We start from the raw sequence: 21208 nt of genomic DNA, 5'->3' as shown, positions 1-21208 counted from the left end.
AAAAGTTAGCATACAGGTGCAGCAGGTAATTGGGAAGGCAAATGGAGTTTTGGCCTTTATTTCGAGGGGGATGGAGTATAAAAGCAGGGAAGTCTTGCTGCAACTGTACACGGTGCTGGTGAGACCACGCCTAGAGTACTGTGCTGTGTACAGTTTTGGTCCCCTTATTTAAGGAAGGATATAGTTGCATTGGAGGCAGTTCAGAGAAGGTTCACTTGGTTGATTCCAGGTATGGAAGGGTTTTCTTATGAGGAAAGATTGAGCAGGTTAGGCCTATACTCACTGGAGTTTAGAAGAATGAGAGAAGATCTTATTGAAACGTATAAGATTCTGAGGGGGCTTGACAGGGTAAGTGCTGAGGGGATGTTTCCCCTCATAGGGGAATCTAGAACTAGGGGGCATAGTCTCAGAATAAGGGGTCGCCCATTTAAGACGGAGATGAGGAGAAATTGTGGATTGTGAACCTTTGGAATTCTTTGCCCCAAAGAGCGGTGGAGGCTGAGTCATTGAATATATTCAAGGCCGAGTTAGACAAACTTTTGATCACTAAGGAAGTCAAAGGATATGGGGAACAGACGGGAATGTGGAATTGAGGCCAGAATCAGATCAGCCGTGATTTCATTAAATGGCGGAGCAGGTTCGAAGGGCCAAAATGCATACTTCTGCTCCCATCTCATTTTCTTATTTTCTAATTCCCCAGTTTACTTGTCCCTTCCCCCGTTAACTGGTGTCCTCTCCCAATTCCCCCGTTAACGGGTGTCCTCTCCCAATTCCCCCGTTAACGGGTGTCCTCTCCCAATTCCCCCGTTAACGGGTGTCCTCTCCCAATTCCCCCGTTTACTGGTGTCCTCTCCCAATTCCCCCGTTTACTGGTGTCCTCTCCCAATTCCCCCGTTTACTGGTGTCCTCTCCCAATTCCCCCGTTTACTGGTGTCCTCTCCCAATTCCCCCGTTTACTGGTGTCCTATTCACGGCCACCCCCTTGGCCTTGCCATCTCACGTGTCCTCTCTATTACCATCATGTCAATCATGGATAAGGCCATCTCTGATCACTTCCTTGTATCCCTCTCCACCAAGATCCCTCTTCCCCCTGTCAACCCCACTTCCTTTGTGTCCGCCCCGGAAAAAAACTTCCCCCAAGTCAATTTACAATTGCACTTTTAAATTCTCAACTGTCTAGCCTTTGGCCCTCTCTTCACCACAACACTTCTGCAGCTACCTATCAGCTCAATCACATACTCACCTCCAGTGCTGGATGTCAGCAGTGTGACAAGTGAGAGAGATTAGGGGTCGAGAGAGGTGGTGGTGAGGTAGAACTGGGTGTCGTCAGCCAACATGTAGAATCTGGCATGTTTTCAGATGACGTTGTCGAGGGGCAGCATGTAGATGAGAAATAGGAGGGGGTCTATTAAAACTTGTCCGCTCTAAAATCATTATTCTCTCTCACCCTGGTTGTTCCTCCTGGTATGGCCCTTATCTCCGCTCCCTTCAATCCAAGGGATGCATACTTGAATGTTTATGGTGGACAACTGGTTTAGCCATTTATCGCCAGATCTGGCTGAACCACCTAAAGCACTATTGGGTCCTGCTCTACTCTGCCAAAACTGCTCACTATTCCAGGATCATTCTGGAATGCAAAGATAACCCCTGGTTTCTCTTTGCCTCTACAAACTGTCTTCTTAAAACCCTCTCTCCTGTCCCCTGTCCCCAGCACCCTCCCCTCCAACGAGAAAAGCGAGGACCTCATGGACTTCTTTGTTACTAAGGTTGAGACTATCCGTTCAGCTGTTTCCCTCCTTTCCCCTAGCCTATCAGGCCAAACTTCCCCTAAGGTTCCCCCCTGCTCTAGCCCTGAACTCGCATCTTTCTCTAGTTTCTCTTCTATCTCCTCTCATCCCTCTCTGAGCTCATTTTGACCATGACCCACCTCCTGCTACCTCAACCCTATTCCCACTAAAGTGCTGACCACCCAACTTCCCTTCCTGGCCCCCATGTTAAGCTGATATTGTTAACAGTTCCCTCTCCTCGGGTACTGTTCTTCCCCATCTCCCCCCCGCCCCCCCCCCCCCTCGGCAATTCTGCTGTCATCACTCCCCTCCTCAAAAAACCCACTCTTGACCCCTCTGTTCTTGCAAACTACTGCCCTGTCTCCAACCTTCCTTTCACTCCAAGTCCTTGAATGTGTTGTCGCCTCCAAAATCTGTGCCAATCTTTCCCGCAACTCCATGTTTGAATCCCTTTAATTAGGTTTCCACCCCTGCCACAGTACTGAAAAGGCCCTTATCAAAGTCACAAATGACATTCTATGTGACTGTGACGATGGTAAACTATCCCTCCTCATCCTTCTTGACCTGTCTGCAGCCTTTGATGGTTGACCACACCATCCTCCTCTAACGCCTCTCCTCCATTGTCCAGCTGGGTGGGACTGCGCTTTCCTGGTTCCATTCTTATCTATCCAGTTATAACCAGAGAATCACCTGCAATGGCTTCTCTTCCAGCTCCTGCTCCGTTACCTCTGGAGTCCCCCAGGATCTATTCTTGGCCCCCTCCTATTTCTCATCTCCATGCCGCCCTTCAATGACATCATCTGAAAATATGAGATTCTGTATGTACACTGACGACACCCAGTTCTTTTTTTTATTCGTTCATGGGATGTGGGCGTCGCTGGCAAGGCCAGCATTTATTGCCCATCCCTAATTGCCCTTGAGAAGGTGGTGGTGAGCCGTCTTCTTGAACCGCTGCAGTCCATGTGGTGAAGGTTCTCCCACAGTGCTGTTAGGAAGGGAGTTCCAGGATTTTGACCCAGTGACGATGAAGGAACGACGATATATTTCCAAGTCGGGATGGTGTGTGACTTGGAGGGGAACATGCAGGTGGTGGTGTTCGCATGTGCCTGCTGCCCTTGTCCTTCTAGGTGGTAGAGGCCGCGGGTTTGGGAGGTGCTGTCGAAGAAGCCTTGGCGAGTTGCTGCAGTGCATCCTTTGGATGGTACACACTGCAGCCACAGTGTGCGGGTGGTGGATGGGACACACTGTAGCCACAGTACGCCGGTGGTGAAGGGAGTGAATGTTTAGGGTGGTGGATGGGACACACTGTAGTCACGAAGGAGAAAGCCTCCGAAAGCTTGTGATTTTCAAATAAAACTTGGACTATAACCTGGTGTTGTAAGATTCCTTACAGTTGTTACCTCGAGACCTCTATTCCAATGCTGTCCTGGCTGGCCTCCCATTATCCACCCTCCACAAACTTGAGCTCATCCAAAACTCTGCTGCCCGTACCCTAACTCGCACCAAAAGTCCCGCTCTCCCATCACATCTGTGCACGCTGACCTACATTGGCTCCAGGTCCGGGAATGCCTCGATTTTAAAATTTTCATCCTTGTTTTCAAATCTCTCCATGGCCTCGCCCCTCCCCATCTCTGTAACCTGTTCCAGCCCTACAACCATCATAGATCTCTGCTATTCTCCAATTCTTGCCTCTTGTGCATCCCTGATTTTGATCACTCCACAATTGGCAACCGTGCCTTCAGCTGCCTAGGCCCTAAACTTTGGAATTCCCTCCCTAAACCTCTCTGCCTCTCGCTCCTTCTTTTAAAACGCTCCTTAAAACCTACCTCTTTGATAAAGCTTTTGATCACCTGTCCTAATAACTCCTTATGTGGCTTGGTGTCAAATTTTGTTTGATAACGCTCCATTGAAGCGCCTTGTGACGTTTTACTATGTTAGGCGCTTTATAAATGCAAGTTATTTTTGTTGGTGCCCTCCTCCAATTACCCCATTTGTTGGTGCCCTCCTCCAATTACCCCATTTGTTGGTGCCCTCCTCCAATTACCCCATTTGTTGGTGCCCTCCTCCAATTACCCCATTTGTTGGTGCCCTCCTCCAATTACCCCATTTGTTGGTGCCCTCCTCCAATTACCCCATTTGTTGGTGCCCTCCTCCAATTACCCCATTTGTTGGTGCCCTCCTCCAATTACCCCATTTGTTGGTGCCCTCCTCCAATTACCCCATTTGTTGGTGCCCTCCTCCAATTACCCCATTTGTTGGTGCCCTCCTCCAATTACCCCATTTGTTGGTGCCCTCCTCCAATTACCCCATTTGTTGGTGCCCTCCTCCAATTACCCCATTTGTTGGTGCCCTCCTCCAATTACCCCATTTGTTGGTGCCCTCCTCCAATTACCCCATTTGTTGGTGCCCTCCTCCAATTACCCCATTTGTTGGTGCCCTCCTCCAATTACCCCATTTGTTGGTGCCCTCCTCCAATTACCCCATTTGTTGGTGCCCTCCTCCAATTACCCCATTTGTTGGTGCCCTCCTCCAATTACCCCATTTGTTGGTGCCCTCCTCCAATTACCCCATTTGTTGGTGCCCTCCTCCAATTACCCCATTTGTTGGTGCCCTCCTCCAATTACCCCAATTGTTGGTGCCCTCCTCCAATTACCCCAATTGTTGGTGCCCTCCTCCAATTACCCCATTTGTTGGTGCCCTCCTCCAATTACCCCATTTGTTGGTGCCCTCCTCCAATTACCCCATTTGTTGGTGCCCTCCTCCAATTACCCCATTTACAGGTGCCCTCCTCCAATTACCCCATTTACAGGTGCCCTCCTCCAATTCCCCCATTTAATGGCGCCCTCTCCTAATCATCCCAGTTACTGGTGCAGTTTTCCAACTCCCATATTTACTGGCGTCCTCCCCCATTTACTTGTGCCTTCTCCCAATTCCCCCATTTCCTGGTGTAGGTACTGTGCCAGTAATTGCTGGGGTTCTCTGGGCTTGTGTCAGTAATCGCTGGGGCAACCTGGCAGTGTGTCATTAATTTGCTAGAGTTCCCTGGGAGTGTGCCAGTAATTGCTAGCTCCCTGGGAGTGTGTCAGTAATTGCTGACTCTCTGGGAGTGTATCATTCCACCTCCCCATGACATTCAATGGCATTACCATCGCCGAATCCCCCACCATTGACCAGAAACTTAACTGGACCAGCCACATAAATACTGTGGCTTCAAGAGCAGGTCAGAGGCTCGGTATTCTGCCTTGAGTGACTCATTTCCTGACTCCCCAAAGCCTTTCCACCATCTACAAGGCACAAGTCAGGATTGTGATGGAATACTCTCCACTTGCCTGGATGAGTGCAGCTCCAACAACACTCAAGAAGCTCGACATCATCCAGGACAAAGCAGCCTGCTTGATTGGCACCCCATCCACCACCCTAAACATTCACTCGCTTCACCACCGGCGCACAGTGGCTGCAGTGTGTACCATCCACAGGATGCACTGCAGCAACTCGCCAAGGCTTCTTCGACAGCACCTCCCAAACCCGAGACCTCTACGACCTAGAAGGACAAGGGCAGCAGGCACATGGGAACAACACGTTCCCCTCCAAGTCACACACCATCCCTACTTGGAAACATATCGCTGTTCCTTCATCGTCGCTGGGTCAAAATCCTGGAACTCCCTAACTAACAGCAGTGTGGGAGTACCTTCACCACATGGACTGCAGCGGTTCAAGAAGGCAATTATGAATGGGCAATAAATGCTGGCCTTGCCAACGATGCCCACATCCCATGAACGAATAAAAAAAATTATTTGCAGAGGCTCCCGCTGGTCTTCTGGACCCAAAGCCCCAACTCCTGCTGAGGAGTGCTGCATTGCTAGAGGTGCCATCTTTCAAATGAGGCGTTAAACTCTGGTTCCGAATACCTGTTTAGATGGATATAAAAGATTTCATGCAACTATTCTAAGAAGAACTGGAGATTTTTCCTATTGTTCTGACCAGAATTTATCCTTCAAGCAACATCACCTGAACAGAGTAACTAGTCATTCATTTTGTTGCTATTTCTGTGACCTTGCTGTGCACCATTGGCTGCTTCATTTGCCTGCATAACAACAGTGACTACACTTCATTGGCTTTAGGGTGTCTTGAGCATGTGAAAGGTGCTATATAAATGCAAGTTTGTTCATTCTTTACACGGTTGTTACTGGCAGCAAGAGTGATATCTGAGGCAACCATGCAAAATGAACAAGTTGAGGTCAGTGGTATTGGAGGCATCAGAACTTAGAGAGGGGGTTTCTCGGTACCATGGGGTGCTAGTGCCAGGGCCCACAACCAGCTGCAGTGTGATTGCGACACTTAGATTAGGTCTACCTTTCTGGGTCCGTCCGCTGAACTGTCAGTCTGCCCTTTCATGATTGCTACCCTGCAAGGACCTTCCCCAATGTCAGTGAAGGTCCTGGCTGGACCACCAAAATGCACCTTTGCACTGATTAAAGATGCTCAAGTTACTTCAGTTTGTGTTTGTGACTTCAGAACTGCTGTGCATTTACAAATTTTTTGCATGCACAGTTATTCATTGTTGCTGAGTTCATGCCCCCTATCCAAGGTCCTCTTGGATACGAAAACTTAGGTAGCAGTTTCCTATTGCAAATCTCAGCAATAATTACAACAAGATAGTCCCAAAATCAAGTTTTCTGGAACCCAAAATATGTTTTACATGTTGATATGTTTCAAATTGCACTGAATTTCAGCACTATTGTGCTTTATGTTTGTTTTCTGTTCTCTTGTAGACGAACTCTTCACTGACCTTGCATTGCTGTCAGACAGGATACATGAGCAAAGTCTAGGACTAAATGACACAGTGGACACTGCCTTAATGAAACAGGATGACGGGACCTTAACAAGCAGCACCTCTGTGCAAGCAGCCTTGCAGTCAAGTTTGAACCTGAAAGAAGTGACTCTTCTAAACTCTGAAGAGACCAAGGGTCTGTTGCATGAAACCACAATACAAATAAGTGACCTCAGTTGGTCAGGGAAAGTTGTGCTGTCTGATTACCCAGAATCTTCAACCTTGCATAACAGCCTAGAAGTTACCCCTTCATCAGAATCCAGAGGTACAATGGTGACTGAAGAGTACCAAACAACTACATCATTGCATTCGATTACACAGACATCATCAGTGATTCTGTTTGGTCTTGGAAGCAGTACCACCAGGCAATCATCAGGACACCCCATCTCATCGGCTCTTCTCTCCAGCACCATCTTGGGTCCCCCAGTATCCTTTCTAACAGTGTCTGGCAAACCTATTCTGGCATCAAGCAAACAACCGCCTGAACCTGTAAGTCCATTACTCTCCTCAGTTGCAGTCAATAATCACGGTACACGCCAACCCATCATAAGTACAGTCCTGACAGATTTTGACACCATCGAGTCAGTGAAGGAGTACAGTGAAACATCTCTGCTGAGTGACATTGACACCACATCTTATAGAACATATGTTCCTCCTCATATGGAAGATCTTACTGGGGAAAATGAGATGTCTCCAACCACAAATGGCATTCCATTACTAAGTAGCGAGGGAAAGTTTGAAGTCACTGGAAAATCTTCTGTTGATCATGTTGAAACTTGGGTCCATAATGCTTTAACACCAGAACTTGTTTCTGAAAGGAGTTCAACATTTGGCTTAACTCGCCTATTAACATCTGTTGATGCTGCTTTATCTGACAGTACTTCAGTAAAGGATGGAATGATACTGACCGAGTTTAATGGGCCAGTACTTTCCACTCATCTGTTTACATCACCCTCTACTCATGGAGCTATACTTTCTCCATCTGGCTTGTTTCCCACAGGGTCGTTTGGTAGTGATTTTGGATCTGGTGATGATCCGGAAACTACAACACTCAGTGTGTCAAGAACTGACAGGTTTGTTCCGGCATCCAGTTTGGTCATTGATTCATTTGATCCAGAACTGCTAGAATCTGAAGTCTACGACACCTACTTTCCAACAAGGCTAGTTCTAACAGTTTCTTCAGGATTCGCGCCTTTGTCTGTGCCATCGGTGACTTTCTCATCTTACTACAGCAGGAGTCCTGCAACCACCCATCCTTCAAGTCAATCGTTGTATTCATCATTTGAGGATAATTTAGATATTAACATAGTTAGTCCTTCACTGCTGATAAATGAAACCACAGTATTGGCACCTACAGTTAGTGAGGACTTGCCATTTGTTGTAACAAGCATGGCTCTGCAACCAACTTTATCACTGAACGAAAATGCAAGTTTTCCCCTGCTAGTGACTACACGCTTGACAGATTTCTTGACAAGTGAATCCCCTGGATCGACCAGCCTCTTTCTAGAAGAACCTCTGGATTTGGTTTCCTCATTGCTAAGTGTTTTGTCAACAGAATCAAGTAGCGTTCTGGCGACAGAATATTTAAGCTTATTTGAACCACAGCTAGAAACTTTTGCTGTGTTTCAGACAATGACTGCTGAAAAGCCATTGAGTATTTTAACACTGGAGTCCACATTTCTAGAACCAGAGCCCAAGACCGTGAATCTACAGGCAGCAATTACTGATCTTAGAGATCTTTCAGTAATTCTTGAATCTTCGTTCATCAAAGCCTATTCTAATGGTACTTCAGTAACGAGCTCACTCTTCGAGGCAGTGCCGCCTTCAGTTGTAGCAATACAACCCACATTGATGCCATCCATTCTTGAATCAACTCTTACAGACAGCAGCACTGCAATAGCTGACGATACCGCTGAAAGTTTGGTGCATACTTTGCCAAGTTTAATGCTAATCAGTTCTAGTTTTCCAGCTCCCACAGTTGCTATCACCACAGATTCTGTGGTTACTCCAAATTCTACTGTTGAAATGTCATATTCTTCTTCTTCCACTTCAGACCCACATACTTTTCCAGATGTTTTCCCATCATCTACAGAGACCGTTTGGATTGCTACTTCATTCCTATTGACTCCATCTCCCTCACCAATTGGGAACTCTTCAGACCCCACCCCTAAGACAATGTTGACTGCAACAACCACCAAAATCCCAATCAGCAATCTCACAGCGACCCCTACCAATGGTAGCGTAACCACGTCCGCCAGCAATGCAGCTTCGAAACCCACACTCCCCACGACTGCCAGAACAGTGGTTTCTGCAACAGCCCAGAAATTTGTGTGTGATATTAATGAAACTGATTCCTACCTCGTGACAGCAGGTAAGCTGTTTCAGTTCAATACTGTAGGTTTGAATGCACTGTTGAATTTTAAATGAAGGGATCTTGCCCATCCTGAGTGCTTAATTTGGTCAAGTTAAATCAAATAGACAATGCAATGTAAAGGTACGTAGATTGTCTGTACAAAACTGAATTCACTATTAATGTAGGACAGTCACACTCAGATTTGTGATAGGGGATATTTTATGCATTACTGTAATAATGCGGTCAAACTGCAAAGAAAGCACAGCAGTCATCAAGTAGTAAACCGGTGATGGGCTGTCTTGAAAGATATTTTTGCCCATGCCCTTTTTGGATTGTTGACGGACCATTACATGACACAGTTGACAGTGATCCTGTTCGACTTCAGACTTGTTTTTTAAATCAGCTCCTTAGGCCTACAAAGTTTCTGTCCACTTCAATAAACTCAGTAGCTAAAAGGCTGAACATGAGCTACTTGGCCAGATTTGACAGTCTATCTGAAGATTCTCCTCCTAGCGCAGTATGTAATTGGACTTCTTCGATCACTGCTCAGTAGTTGAGGGCCTGTGCTGCCTCTTGCCTCACTCTCTCGGTCTGCAGGATATCATTTTAATGATATCAGTTGTGATTCTTTTTACATAAGGTAGAATAGCTTGAGATAAAATGAATATAATGTATGTTGATGTATTGATTGAATCATTTTGTCTGCTACATAAAGGATGGAATAAGGTCAGGCTTATATAGGTCACTAGATATGCTTCCATATCAAATTGATGTGTAGGTGAAACTTCTATTCGGTGCAATATGCAATTCTATTTCAATACTTTCATAGTTCTGGAATTGGAAATGAACACCCTGTTTTTGTTTTAAACCCTTCCATTGCCACTGAGACCATTCCACTTGGAGGTATCTATAAGGAATTTCAATGTGTTCCCATTATATCCTCATTTTCTGAGATTAATATCTAATAACTTGGATCTATCACACATGTATCTATCCATCCAATATTTTTGAATTTGGTGGTGTCCTGCACAATGAGCTTTGGCCCTAAACCTTATTTTCTCAATTAAATAAAATGACAAGGGACAATAGTAGGTGTACGGTTATTAATGTGCACTGTTATGCTTGCAAATGGAATTCCTAATTGATATGTGAGGAATGTGAGCTAAATTGGTGTCAAAATATTTACTGCAACAACCTGACCATGAAAGAAAGTCATACAGTGCAGTTAAGATGCCTGCATGATTTAAGTGAAGTAAGCAGTAAATATTGAAACTTTGTCAAGCTATCTGTTAGTGCATTGATTTAAATATTTATGTCTTGTGTATCGAACGTTGCACGTTAAATGTTATCATAACTCTGCAGCTGGGTCCAATCATGCATGCACGATTGAACCTGAATTTGGGCACCTTCTAACCATGCATCTCCATGAGTTAAGAAAAACAGCCCTTTTGCTTTAGTTTGGCTCCTCTTTCTCTTAAGATATGGTTCTTCTCCCGATGGGTATCTGACTTTTTTTTGTTGCCTCTCAAATTGCACGTATGTGATCGCACCCAACCTCTGCCACCTTCTGGTCAGGTACCCTCACTTATTCTCATTCATTCCACCCATGAGCAACTTCATGGGAAATGGCATAGTAATGTTAACATTATTTAAGTCTCAAATGGGCAATTTGTTTTTAAGACCAACTTGAAAATAATAGAAGTTCAGCAGGTTGTTTCTTAATGACCTGTGAATTTGCTGAAAAGTAGTCTGGAAAAATTAATGGGAAGTACAGTACTTAAATTTCTTCCTCAGTTGGTTTTTGCTACATCTGTCTATTCATATGGTTTGGTTTGCAACCAGATAGAAAATGGAAAGTATGCTGATAGTTTGATTCCTGAAAGAACAAGCCATGCAAAAACAAGTCAGGAAAGCACAGTCTTCTGGCAATCTTTATTGAAGAATCTGGTCTTCTCTGGAGGCTTGTCGAGTGTGTAGCAGGACTGGTAGATTGGCATTTTCCACCATGCTGAAGCAGATGTTTGGGGAGGATTCCAGACAATGATGAGTTGGGGTTGAAGTTTGCCAGAATCAGTCCTTTTTCTGTCTTGGATGATTGGAGCCTTCTCAGGGACATTCTTGATAGGTTTCTTTGGGCAGGAAAGCTACCAAATACTTGGCTTTCAAATTCCTGGAACTGCTATGTCAGAATGTGAATGGACAACATGATGGAACATGTAAAAGAGGTGGGGGAACATATTCATGTGTATGGTGCTCACCCTACCCAGCAGGCAGGGTGTTCCATCCATTTAAATCAGTGTACATACTGGAAAGGGAGGGGTGAATCTTTTCAGGGAAGAACTGGGAGTGTTAGATGTTTGGGTTGGATATGTCTTTGGGTTCAAGGAATGCTTCTGGGCTAAATCACAAGATAACATTGATTCTTCAAGTGTGGTTGCTCATTTCGTACATGGTTAAATACTGCCATGCACCCTCTGCCCAGATCATTGTCTCTGCTGATTTCAGAGTAACTGCTCACTGAAACTAGCTGAGATTTGCCATTCAAAATCCTCTGAAGATATGTTGGATCAAAAGACACTAAAAAATGGTACCTCTCATAACGGCTATTCACAGATTGTCTGTTACATAGGATATTTGTCTGTGCACGTACATTTGCTACTTACAGTCGAGTTCAGGCATTTCTTAGCCTATCTTTACTCGACCAATGTGTCAAATTCAGTAGAACACCATCCAAGTAGAAAATGGTTCCCAAAAGCAATGTATCTGTACCAACCTTTTTCCATCCCAGACTGCAATGTATGTTCTATGCAATTTGAAAAATTCACTCACAGTATCTAACTACAATGGCCAGCAAGAAAGAATCCAATTGTATGACAAAGGCAAAAAATTCTTCATTTTTGTCAGAACCAAGAGAGAGCTCCCAAGTCCTCTTTGAAAGTGTATTGGGATCTTGAACGTTCAGCTGAAATAGGTAGATGGCACCTCAGTTTAAAGTCTCATCCAAAAGACAGCACCGCCAGCAATGCAGCTCCCTTAATGCTGCACTTCAGTGTCAGTCTAGATTTTGTGCTCCAGTGGAGTGGGACTTGAACCCACAACCTTCTGACTCTGAGGCAACTAGGCCAAGCTGACACTTGAGTGCTATCAAGTGGAGGTGTTGCAGATCATTAATTCAGAGCACTACTTTAGGCTAAAGTATGATAAGTAGGACAGGTTAACTGGATCATTTCAGAAACCATTAGATGTTCTGGTGAACAGACATAGGTTCTTTCTAGGTGGGCAAGCTCAGATGAGATGGGCGATCTTCCTGATCCGTAACTACCTTGTGTGAAAGGTCATGTGCTTCCCCTGGGGGAGGGGAGTCAGAGGGCCAGTCGACCTAAGGTTATGAAGGTCTGCGTCCTTGCAACGAGTTGTAGTGACAATCTTGTGGGGTAGAGAATCATATACTGTGATGATGTGGGCAGATTTCAGAGACAAAAAGTGATGGAAACGAGACAGCTCCCAAAAAAAATTAAATTAGTGTACATTTTTAATATTGCTTTATCATTGTAAAGATTTAACTGAAGCACAGGTGCCGTATTTGAGAGAAATGGCTGGCGTTAAACTTTTTTTTAGTTCAGGTTGATAATTTGAAATAAATGAATCAGGAATTATTTGGGCAATAACTCCCTGTGGAAATAGTTCAAGTGCCAGACATTTATAAATAGAACATTGTCAACCTGCTATGTCAAATAATTCATATAATTGCTTTTATTTGCCTCTTCCTTAATCTTCCTCTCACCCGCATTCTGTGCAGTTCTCATCATTGTCTGTACGTGGATTTGTTTTCTAACGTTTGCTTGCGGGTTGTTGGATTAAAATAAAGATTATCAGCCCAATGTATTGCAACGTAACATCTCAAATAGAAGCACGGAATGTTCGAAAATGGAGGGAGGATAACTTAATGCATATGTTTTCTTCTACAGCGCTCTCTAACAAGGTGACGACACTGCAGGATGTGGTCAGATCAATTAGGGACGTACTGAGTCAACGTTTCAAGCAGCCTGTGGAACTTCAGGTACCCACAGCACATCTGGTCTTGACCCTGGGATTTGGATGGGGCAGTTCATGAGTTTGGAGTTCAGGTCCATTGTTCGAACTATATTGAACACTGTTAATTATTTGTTATTAAAGTTCACTTCTCATTGCCACAACATAAGAGGGCTGATATCATGTTTCAGGAAGTTTTGACTATTTCTCCAGAAGAGACTCAAAGGTAAGTTTAAAAAAAATTTTTTTTAGGTTTCCTTGTGGGTCAGGAGGAACAGGCGTGCTCTTCCGGGCCCCATAAGGAAACCTTGGGCCTCCCTCGCCCTGGGCTCCCCTCCACCAATCGTGATCCCCTCTGGGAACCCCTGTTACTTGACCGCCGGGGACCGTTCTTGCAGGTCCCTGGTGGAGGCCTCCTGCTGCCCGAATTCCGACTTCCGTCCACTTTCCAGGCAGTGATTTCTGCTGGGTTTCGGGCTGAGTCAGAGCCTGAATATGGAAACGAGGTCCGGGAGTTAAAATCTCTCTGCACCTCGGCTTGCGAGTTTGTTGCTCGCCCCGAACCCCACCACGCAATGATCCCGCCCTGACTTAAAATCAAGGCCATAGAATTTAACAGCACAGAAGGAGGCCAGTCGGCTCATTGTACCTGTCCTGACTCTTTCAAAGAGCGACCTATTTAGTCCTGTTACTGTGCTTTTTCCTCCTACCTTTTTAAACTTTTTCTTTGTCAAATATTTATTCACACTCATTTGTTAATGAATCTCTTCTGCACACACTCGATGGCCTTGTCATCTTTTCTAAAGTATGTTACCCAAAACTGGACACCAAAGAGATAAATCAGTGGCGTGTAAAAGCGGGCAGTGTCAAATGGGTGTCCGACCTGAATCCAGTCCATTCCCGCAGGGCCGGCTAGGTTAAAATCGGGTCTCGTGTTCCCACTCTGAATCGGATTTGTATATGTTTCAGCATTACCTCTGCTTTTATTTTCTGTGCCCCTATTTATAAAACCTAGGATCCCAAATACTAATTTTTTTGCAGCTTTATCAGCTTGTCCTGCTACATGAAGATTTTTGTGTATGAACCCTCAAATCTCTTTGATCCTTTACTCTTTTTAAAGTTTTACCATTTACTCTTACTGTTCCTCCTGAAATGTAACCACACATATTTCTCTGCATTAACTTTGTCAGTCACAAATTACCTTTTACAAATTCATGCTGACTGCCCTTAATTAACCATCTTTGATTAGATGAGCATTAATTTTATCCCATTATTATGGCTTCTAGAGGCTTATCCACTACTGATGTAAGGCTGATGGGTTTATAGCTATCTGGCTTAACACCGTCTCTCTTTTTGAACAGAAGTGTTAGATTGACAAGCTGCTAGTTCTCTGGCAGAACTTCCTTATCCAAGGGCATTTGAAAGATTGTGGTCTTAGCTTCTGCTATTTCTTCTCTGACATTCCTTAACATTGCAGGATGCATGCCATCAGGGCATGATGCCTCTTGCACTGCGTTCCCTCAATTTTTTTTACTTCCTATAATTATCCTATCTAATTGCTTCACATCCTCCTCTTGTGCCCATTCTTTTTTTAATTCGTTCATGGGATGTGGGCGTCGCTGGCAAGGCCAGTATTTATTGCCCATCCATAATTGCCCTCGAGAAGGTGCTGGTGAGCCGCCTTCTTGAACCGCTGCAGTCTGTGCGGTGAAGGTTCTCCCACAGTGCTGTTAGGTAGGGAGTTCCAGCATTTTGACCCAGCGATGATGAAGGAACGGCGATATATTTCCAAGTCGAGATGGTGTGTGACTTGGAGGGGAACGTGCAGATGGCGTTTTTCCCATGTGTCTGCTGCCCTTGTCCTTCTAGGTGGTAGAGGTCGTGGGCCTGGGAGGTGCTGTTGAAGAAGCCTTAGTGAGTTGCTGCAGTGCACCCTGTAGATAGTACACACTGCAGCCATGGTGCACCGGTGGTGAAGGGAGTGAATGTTTAGGGTGGTGGATGGGGTGGCAGTCAAGTGGGCTGCTTTGTCCTGGATGGTGTCGAGCTTCTTGAGTGTTGTTGGATCTGCACTCATACAGGCAAGTGGAGAGCATTCGATCACACTCCTGATTTGTGCCTTGTAGATGGTGGAAAGGCGTTAGGGAGTCAGGAGGTGAATCACTCGCCACAGAATATCTCGCCTCTGAACTGGTCTTGTAGCCACATTATTTACATGGCTGGCCCAGGATGTTGATGGTGGGGAATTCGGCAATGGTAATACCGTTGAATGTCAAGGGGAGATGGTTAGACTCTCTCTCTTGTTGGAGATGGTCATTGCTTGGCGCTTGTCTAGCGTGAATGTTGCTTGTCACTTATCAGCCCAAGTCTGGATATTGCCCAGGTCTTGCTGCATGCAGGCACAAGCAGCTTCATTATCTGAGGGGTTGTGAATGGAACTGAACACTGTGCAATCATCTGCGAACGTCCCCATTTCTGACCTTATGATGGAGGGAAGGTCATTGATGAAGCAGCTGAAGATAGTTGCCCTGAGGAACTCCTGCAACAATGTCCTGGGGCTGAGATGATTGGCCTCCAACAACCACCACCATCTTCCTTTGTGCTAGGTATGACTCCAGCCACTGGACAGTTTGCCCCCTGATTCCCATTGACTTCAATTTTACTAGGGCTCCTTGGTGCCACACTAGGTCAAAAGATGTCTTGATGTCAAGGGCAGTCACTTTCATCTTACCTCATTTCCACATCCAAGTCTTCTGTGGAAACTAAAGCCAAGCACTCGTATCGTATATCCGCCTTTCCTTTTTTGTTTCTAATTGACCTTACCATTTCTGTAAAATTCTTTTTTTTAAAAATGGGATTATAAAATGCTTTTATGATTTCCCTTTTTGTTCCCTGCCAGTCTTTTCTCACGTCCCCTCTTTGATTTTCTAATCTCTCTTTGCTTCCCCATTATATTTTTTGCACCATATTTGATTTTCTTTTGTATTATCAGGTCTAGAATTGTCATGGACCTGTTTTTAAGTCTCATTTCAAATTACATTTCTCCACTCATCCAAAGAACTCCCAACTTTTCCTGCACCATGTTTTCTTGTGGGAATATGCCTAGTCTATGCCGTAATCACCTCCTGTTTGAACATTTCCCATTCTTTGGAGGATGGGGTCGAAGGTGCTTTAAATACACTACACTTCGCAGTGCTATCGGGTTCAATCCTTCGTAAATCTTACACGGCGACTCTGGAAAATAAATCGTCACGCCATCCTTTTCCCTCAAACTCCGCCTAGAACCCAGCTTACTCTCGAGTGGAATGAAGTTTCCTTGAAGGGGAATGGTGGGGGGTGGGGGTGGGGGGTGGAGAAACATAACGCAAGAAATAGGAGCAGGAGTAGACCATACGGCCCCTCGAGGCTGCTCCGCCATCTAATAAGATCCCGGCTGATCCACTTGCCCGCCCGAACCTCATATCCCTTGATTCCCTTAAAGTCCAAAAATCTATCGATCTCAGTCTTGAATATATTCGTTTACTGAGCATCCACATCCCTCCAAGGTAGAGAATTCCAAAGATTCACAACCCTGTGAATGAAGAAATTTCTCCTCATCTCAGCCCTAAATGGCTGACCCCTTATCCTGAGACTATGCCCCTTGGTTCTGGACACTCCAGCCAGGGGAAACAGCCTCTCAGCATCTACCCTGTGAAGGCTTCTCAGAATCTTACACGTTTCAATAAGATCACCTTTCATTCCTCTAAACTTCAGAGAGTATAGGCTCATTCTACTCAGTCTCTCCTCACAGGACCACCCTCTCATCCCAGGAATCAATCTAGTAAACCTTTGTTGCACCCACTCTAAGGCAAGTATATCCTTCCTTCGGTAAGGAGACCAAAACTGTACACAGTACTCTAAGTGTGGCCTCACTAAAGCCCTGTACAATTGCAACAAGACTTCCTTTCTCTTGTACTCCAACCCCCTTGCAATAAAGGCCAACATACCATTTGTCTTCCTAATTGCTTGCTGTATCTGCATCTTAATTTTCTGTACAAGGATACCCAAATCCCTCTGAACACCAACATTTAATAGTTTCTCACCATTTTAAAAAATATTCTGTTTTTCTAATCTTTCTACCAAAGTGAATAACCTCACATTTCCCCACATCATACTCCATCTGCCACCTTCTTGCCCACTCACTTAACCTTTCTACATCCCTTTGCAGACTCTGTGTCCTTCACACAGCTTACTTTCCCACCTAGCTTTGTATCATCAGCAAATTTGGATACATTACATTCGGTCCCTTCATCTAAGCCATTAATAGATTGTAAACAGCTGAGGCCCCAGCTCTGATCCTTGTGACACCCCACTAGTTACAGCCTGCCAACCTGAAAATGACCCATTTATTCCTTCTCTCTTTTCTGTCCGTTAACCAATTATCTATTCACGCTAATATATTACCCCCAACCCCATGAGCCGTTATCTTATGTAACAACCTTTCGTGTGGCACCTTATGGAATGCCTTTTTAATATCCAGATGTACTACAGCCACTGGTTCCCCTTTATCTACCCTTCTACTTACATCCTCAAAAACTCTAATAGATTTGTCGAACACGAATTCCCTTTCATAAAACCATGTTGACTGTACCTAATGATATTATGATTTTCTAATTGCCCTGTTATCACGTCCTTAAAAATGAATTCCAGCATTTTCCCTACTATGGATGTCCGGCTAAATGGCCTGTCGTTCCCTGTTTTCTCTCTCCTTCCTTTCTTGAATAGTGCCATTACATTTGCTACCGTCCAATCCACTGGGACTTCTAGAATCTAGGAATTTTGGACGATCACAACCAACGCATCCACTATCTCTGCAGCCATCTCTTTTAGAACCCTAAGATGTCGGCCATCAGGTCCAGGGAATTTGTCGGCGTTTAGTCCCATTAATTTCTTCAGTATTTTTTCTTTACTAATCTTAATCACTTTACGCTCCTCACACTCATTAGACCCTTGATTCCCCACTATATGATTTTTGTGTCTTCTTCTGTGAAGACAGTTACAAAATATTTGTTTAACGTCTCTGTCATTTCCTTATTCCCCATTATAAGTTCTCCTGTCTCTGCCTCTTAAGAGGCCCACGTTTACTTTCGCTACTCTCCTCCTTTTTACATACTTGTAGAAGCTCTTACAATCTGTTTTTATATTTCTTGCTCGTTTACTCTCATTCTATTTTCTTCCTTTTTATCAATTGTTTGGTCATTCTTTGCTGGTTTCTAAAACTCTCCTAATCCTCAGGCTTACTACTTTGCAACATTACAAGGCTATTCTTTCAATCTAATACTATCCTTAACTTCTTTAGTTAATCACGGATGGATCACTTTTCCCATGGAGTTTTTATTTCTCAATGGAATGTATATTCTTTGAGATTTATGAAATATTTCTTTAAATGTTTGCCATTACTTATCTACTATCATATCTTTTTTAATCTAATTTCCCTATCAACCTTAACCAACTTGCCCGTCATACCTATGTAATTGGCTTTGTTTAACTTTAAGACTCTAATTTTGGACTTAAGTACATCACTCTTGAACTCAGTGTGAAATTCTATCATATTATGATCACTTTTGCCCAGAGGATCCCATACTATGAGATTACTAATCTGTCTCATTACACAAGACAAGATCTTAAATAGCTTGTTCCCTGGTTTGCTCCATGAAGTATTGCTCTAGGAAACTGTCTTGAATGCATTCCATGTCCTCCAAACTACTTTTGCCCAGTCTGTATGAAGATAAAGTCCCCCACGATCATTGCATCACCTTTGTTACAAGCTCCTATTATTTCTTGATGTATACTCTGTCTAACAGTGTAACTACTCCCACCAGTGCTTTCTGCCCCTTATTATTTCTTATCTCCACCTATACTGATTCTGCTTCCTGATCTTCCAAGCCAAGATCCTTTCTCACTATTATCTATATGTCATCCATTATTATCAGGGCTACAGCCCCCCCCCCACCCCTGCCTCCTTTTCCATTCTGTCTGTTTTTTTGAAACTTCAAGTATCCTGGAATATTTAGTTTCCAACCTTGGTCAGCCTGCAACCACATCTCAGTAATGGCTACTAGATCAAACCCATTTATCTCTACTTGTGCCATTAATTTGTCTATCTTGTTATGAATGCTTCATGCATTCAGATGAAGCGCCTTTAATTTTAACTTTTAACTATTTTTCCCTGATTTGACCTTACTCATTGATGCTATTACCGTTAAGCTCTTTGTCCCTTCCAGTTACACTCTGCTTATCTTTACCCAAATCACTTCACTGCTCTATGGCTGTGATTTTTTTGTTTAGATTGATAAATTTCCCCTCACCTGAACCCTCTTCTCCCCCCACCCCTTATTAGTTTACAGCCCTAATCTATAATCCTAGTTATTCGATTCACCAGGGCTGGTCACAGCCCGGTTTAAGTGGAGCCCATTCCAACGGAACAGTTCCCTCTTTTCCTAATACTGATGCCAATGCCCCATGAATCGAAACTCCTGTCTTCCCACACCATTCTTTAAGCTTTGAGTGCATTTAACTCTCTGATCTGTTTGACCCTATGCAATTTGCGCATGGCTCAGGTATTAATCCAGAGAACCTTTTGAGGTTCTGCTTATTAATTTGGACCCTAGCTCCTCAAACTCCCTCAGGTGGAACTAGGAATGAGGTTCTGCTATGTTGTTGGTTCTTACATGGACCACAAAAACTGGATCCTCCCCCTCATGTTCCAAGTTCTTTTCCAGCCACTGGGAGATATCCTTAACCCTACCTTCGGGACTCCTGGTCGTGGCTGCAGAGAACAGTATCTAGCCCCCTTGACCAAACTGTCCCCTACCACCACCGCATTCCTTTTTACACCTCCCACTTGAATGGCCTCCTGTACCATGGTGCCGTGGTCAGTTTGCCCGTCCTCCCTGCAGTCTTTGTTCTCATGCATTCAGGCAGCAAGTAGCTTGTACCTGTTGAACAAGGTCAAAGGCTGAGGCTCCTCCATCACTACATCCTGGGTCCCCATACCTGCCTGACACTCAGTCACATCCTCCTGTCCCTGACCACTGACCAGATCTAAACTACTACCTAACCTAAGGGATGTGACTGCCTCCTGGATCAAAGTGTCCAGATAAATCTCCCCCTCCCTGATGCATCGCAATGTCTGCAACTCTGATCCAGCTCAACAACTCTGAGCCGAAGTTCCTCGAACTGCAGACACCTACCACAGATGTGGTTGCCTGGGATCTCATTGCTCTCCACCAACTTCCACATGCTGCAGCTGTGACACACCATCTGCCCTGCCGTCTCTATCTTACCTTGTTTTATATATTTAATTAGTTAAAGTTTTCATTCGCTTAATAAAGTAATAGTTATAGTTTCCCAGCTCTTAGTTTAAACCACTGTCCTAGCTGAGAGATCCAAAAATAACAGTAATACTCACCAACCAGTCACCTATCTGCTGTGCTGTGATGACACTCCTTGATTATTTTTTTCTCTCTCTCTCTCTCTCTCTCTCTCTCTCTCTCTCGCTCTCTACTGCTCCTTTATACCCGGGCCATTGTACGTGATATACCCACTGCTCCTTTACATACCCGGGCCCTGGTTTACATCTCCGCTGCTCCTTCATTTTTTCGGGCCACCGTGCTTTATAGCCCCTTCCCGCTGCTCCTTTATACCCAAGCCCCAGTGCACCGTGCTTCACATCCCCGCCGCTACTCCTTTATACCTGGGCCGCTGTGCTTTTTATCCCCGTTGCCCTAGCTGTGCTCTCACCACTTTTAATCTCAGGCCTCTGTGCTTTATATCCCCGCCGCTCTTGCTGCTTTTAATCTCGGGCCTCCGCTGCTGTCGCGCTTTATATCCCCACTGCTCTCGCCACTTTTAACCTCAGGCCTCTGCTGCCGCTACGCTTTATATCCCCGCTGCTCTCACTGTGCTCTCGCTGCTTTTAATAGACCAGTTGGGCCGACTGGCGGTTTCTGTGCTGTAGATTCCAAGTAATTCTATGTAAAGGCGTATTTAGTTAGAACTAGGTTGGGGGTGTCAAGTTTGTTTGTAGCGAGAGCACAGGATAGGGATAGGTACAAAAAGAGGGAGGACTTCAAATGGGAGAGTGAGGTGGAATAACAAAAAATTGAGACTATGGATGGGCAGAGAGGAGTAAGCCTTGGGTGAAAGTGTTTTGCAGATTTATCT

The 21208-nt window shown here is 44.6% G+C and overlaps 1 protein-coding gene across 2 annotated transcripts in view; it reads left to right on the top strand.

The window, feature by feature from the left end:
• si:ch211-1e14.1 (UPF0606 protein KIAA1549) overlaps positions 1 to 21208 on the top strand; it is a 292617-nt gene that overhangs the window by 132322 nt on the left and 139087 nt on the right. For both annotated transcript variants that reach the window (XM_067999910.1, XM_067999909.1), the window contains exons 2-3: positions 6560 to 8989; positions 12940 to 13031. In XM_067999910.1, the coding sequence (XP_067856011.1) occupies positions 6560 to 8989; positions 12940 to 13031 (2522 nt within the window). The remainder of the gene's footprint in view (positions 1 to 6559; positions 8990 to 12939; positions 13032 to 21208) is intronic.

This window comes from Heptranchias perlo, chromosome 18 (genome assembly GCF_035084215.1).
Source record: "Heptranchias perlo isolate sHepPer1 chromosome 18, sHepPer1.hap1, whole genome shotgun sequence".
Taxonomy (NCBI): Eukaryota; Metazoa; Chordata; class Chondrichthyes; order Hexanchiformes; family Hexanchidae; genus Heptranchias; species Heptranchias perlo.
This window is presented reverse-complemented; position numbering and strand designations above follow the sequence as displayed.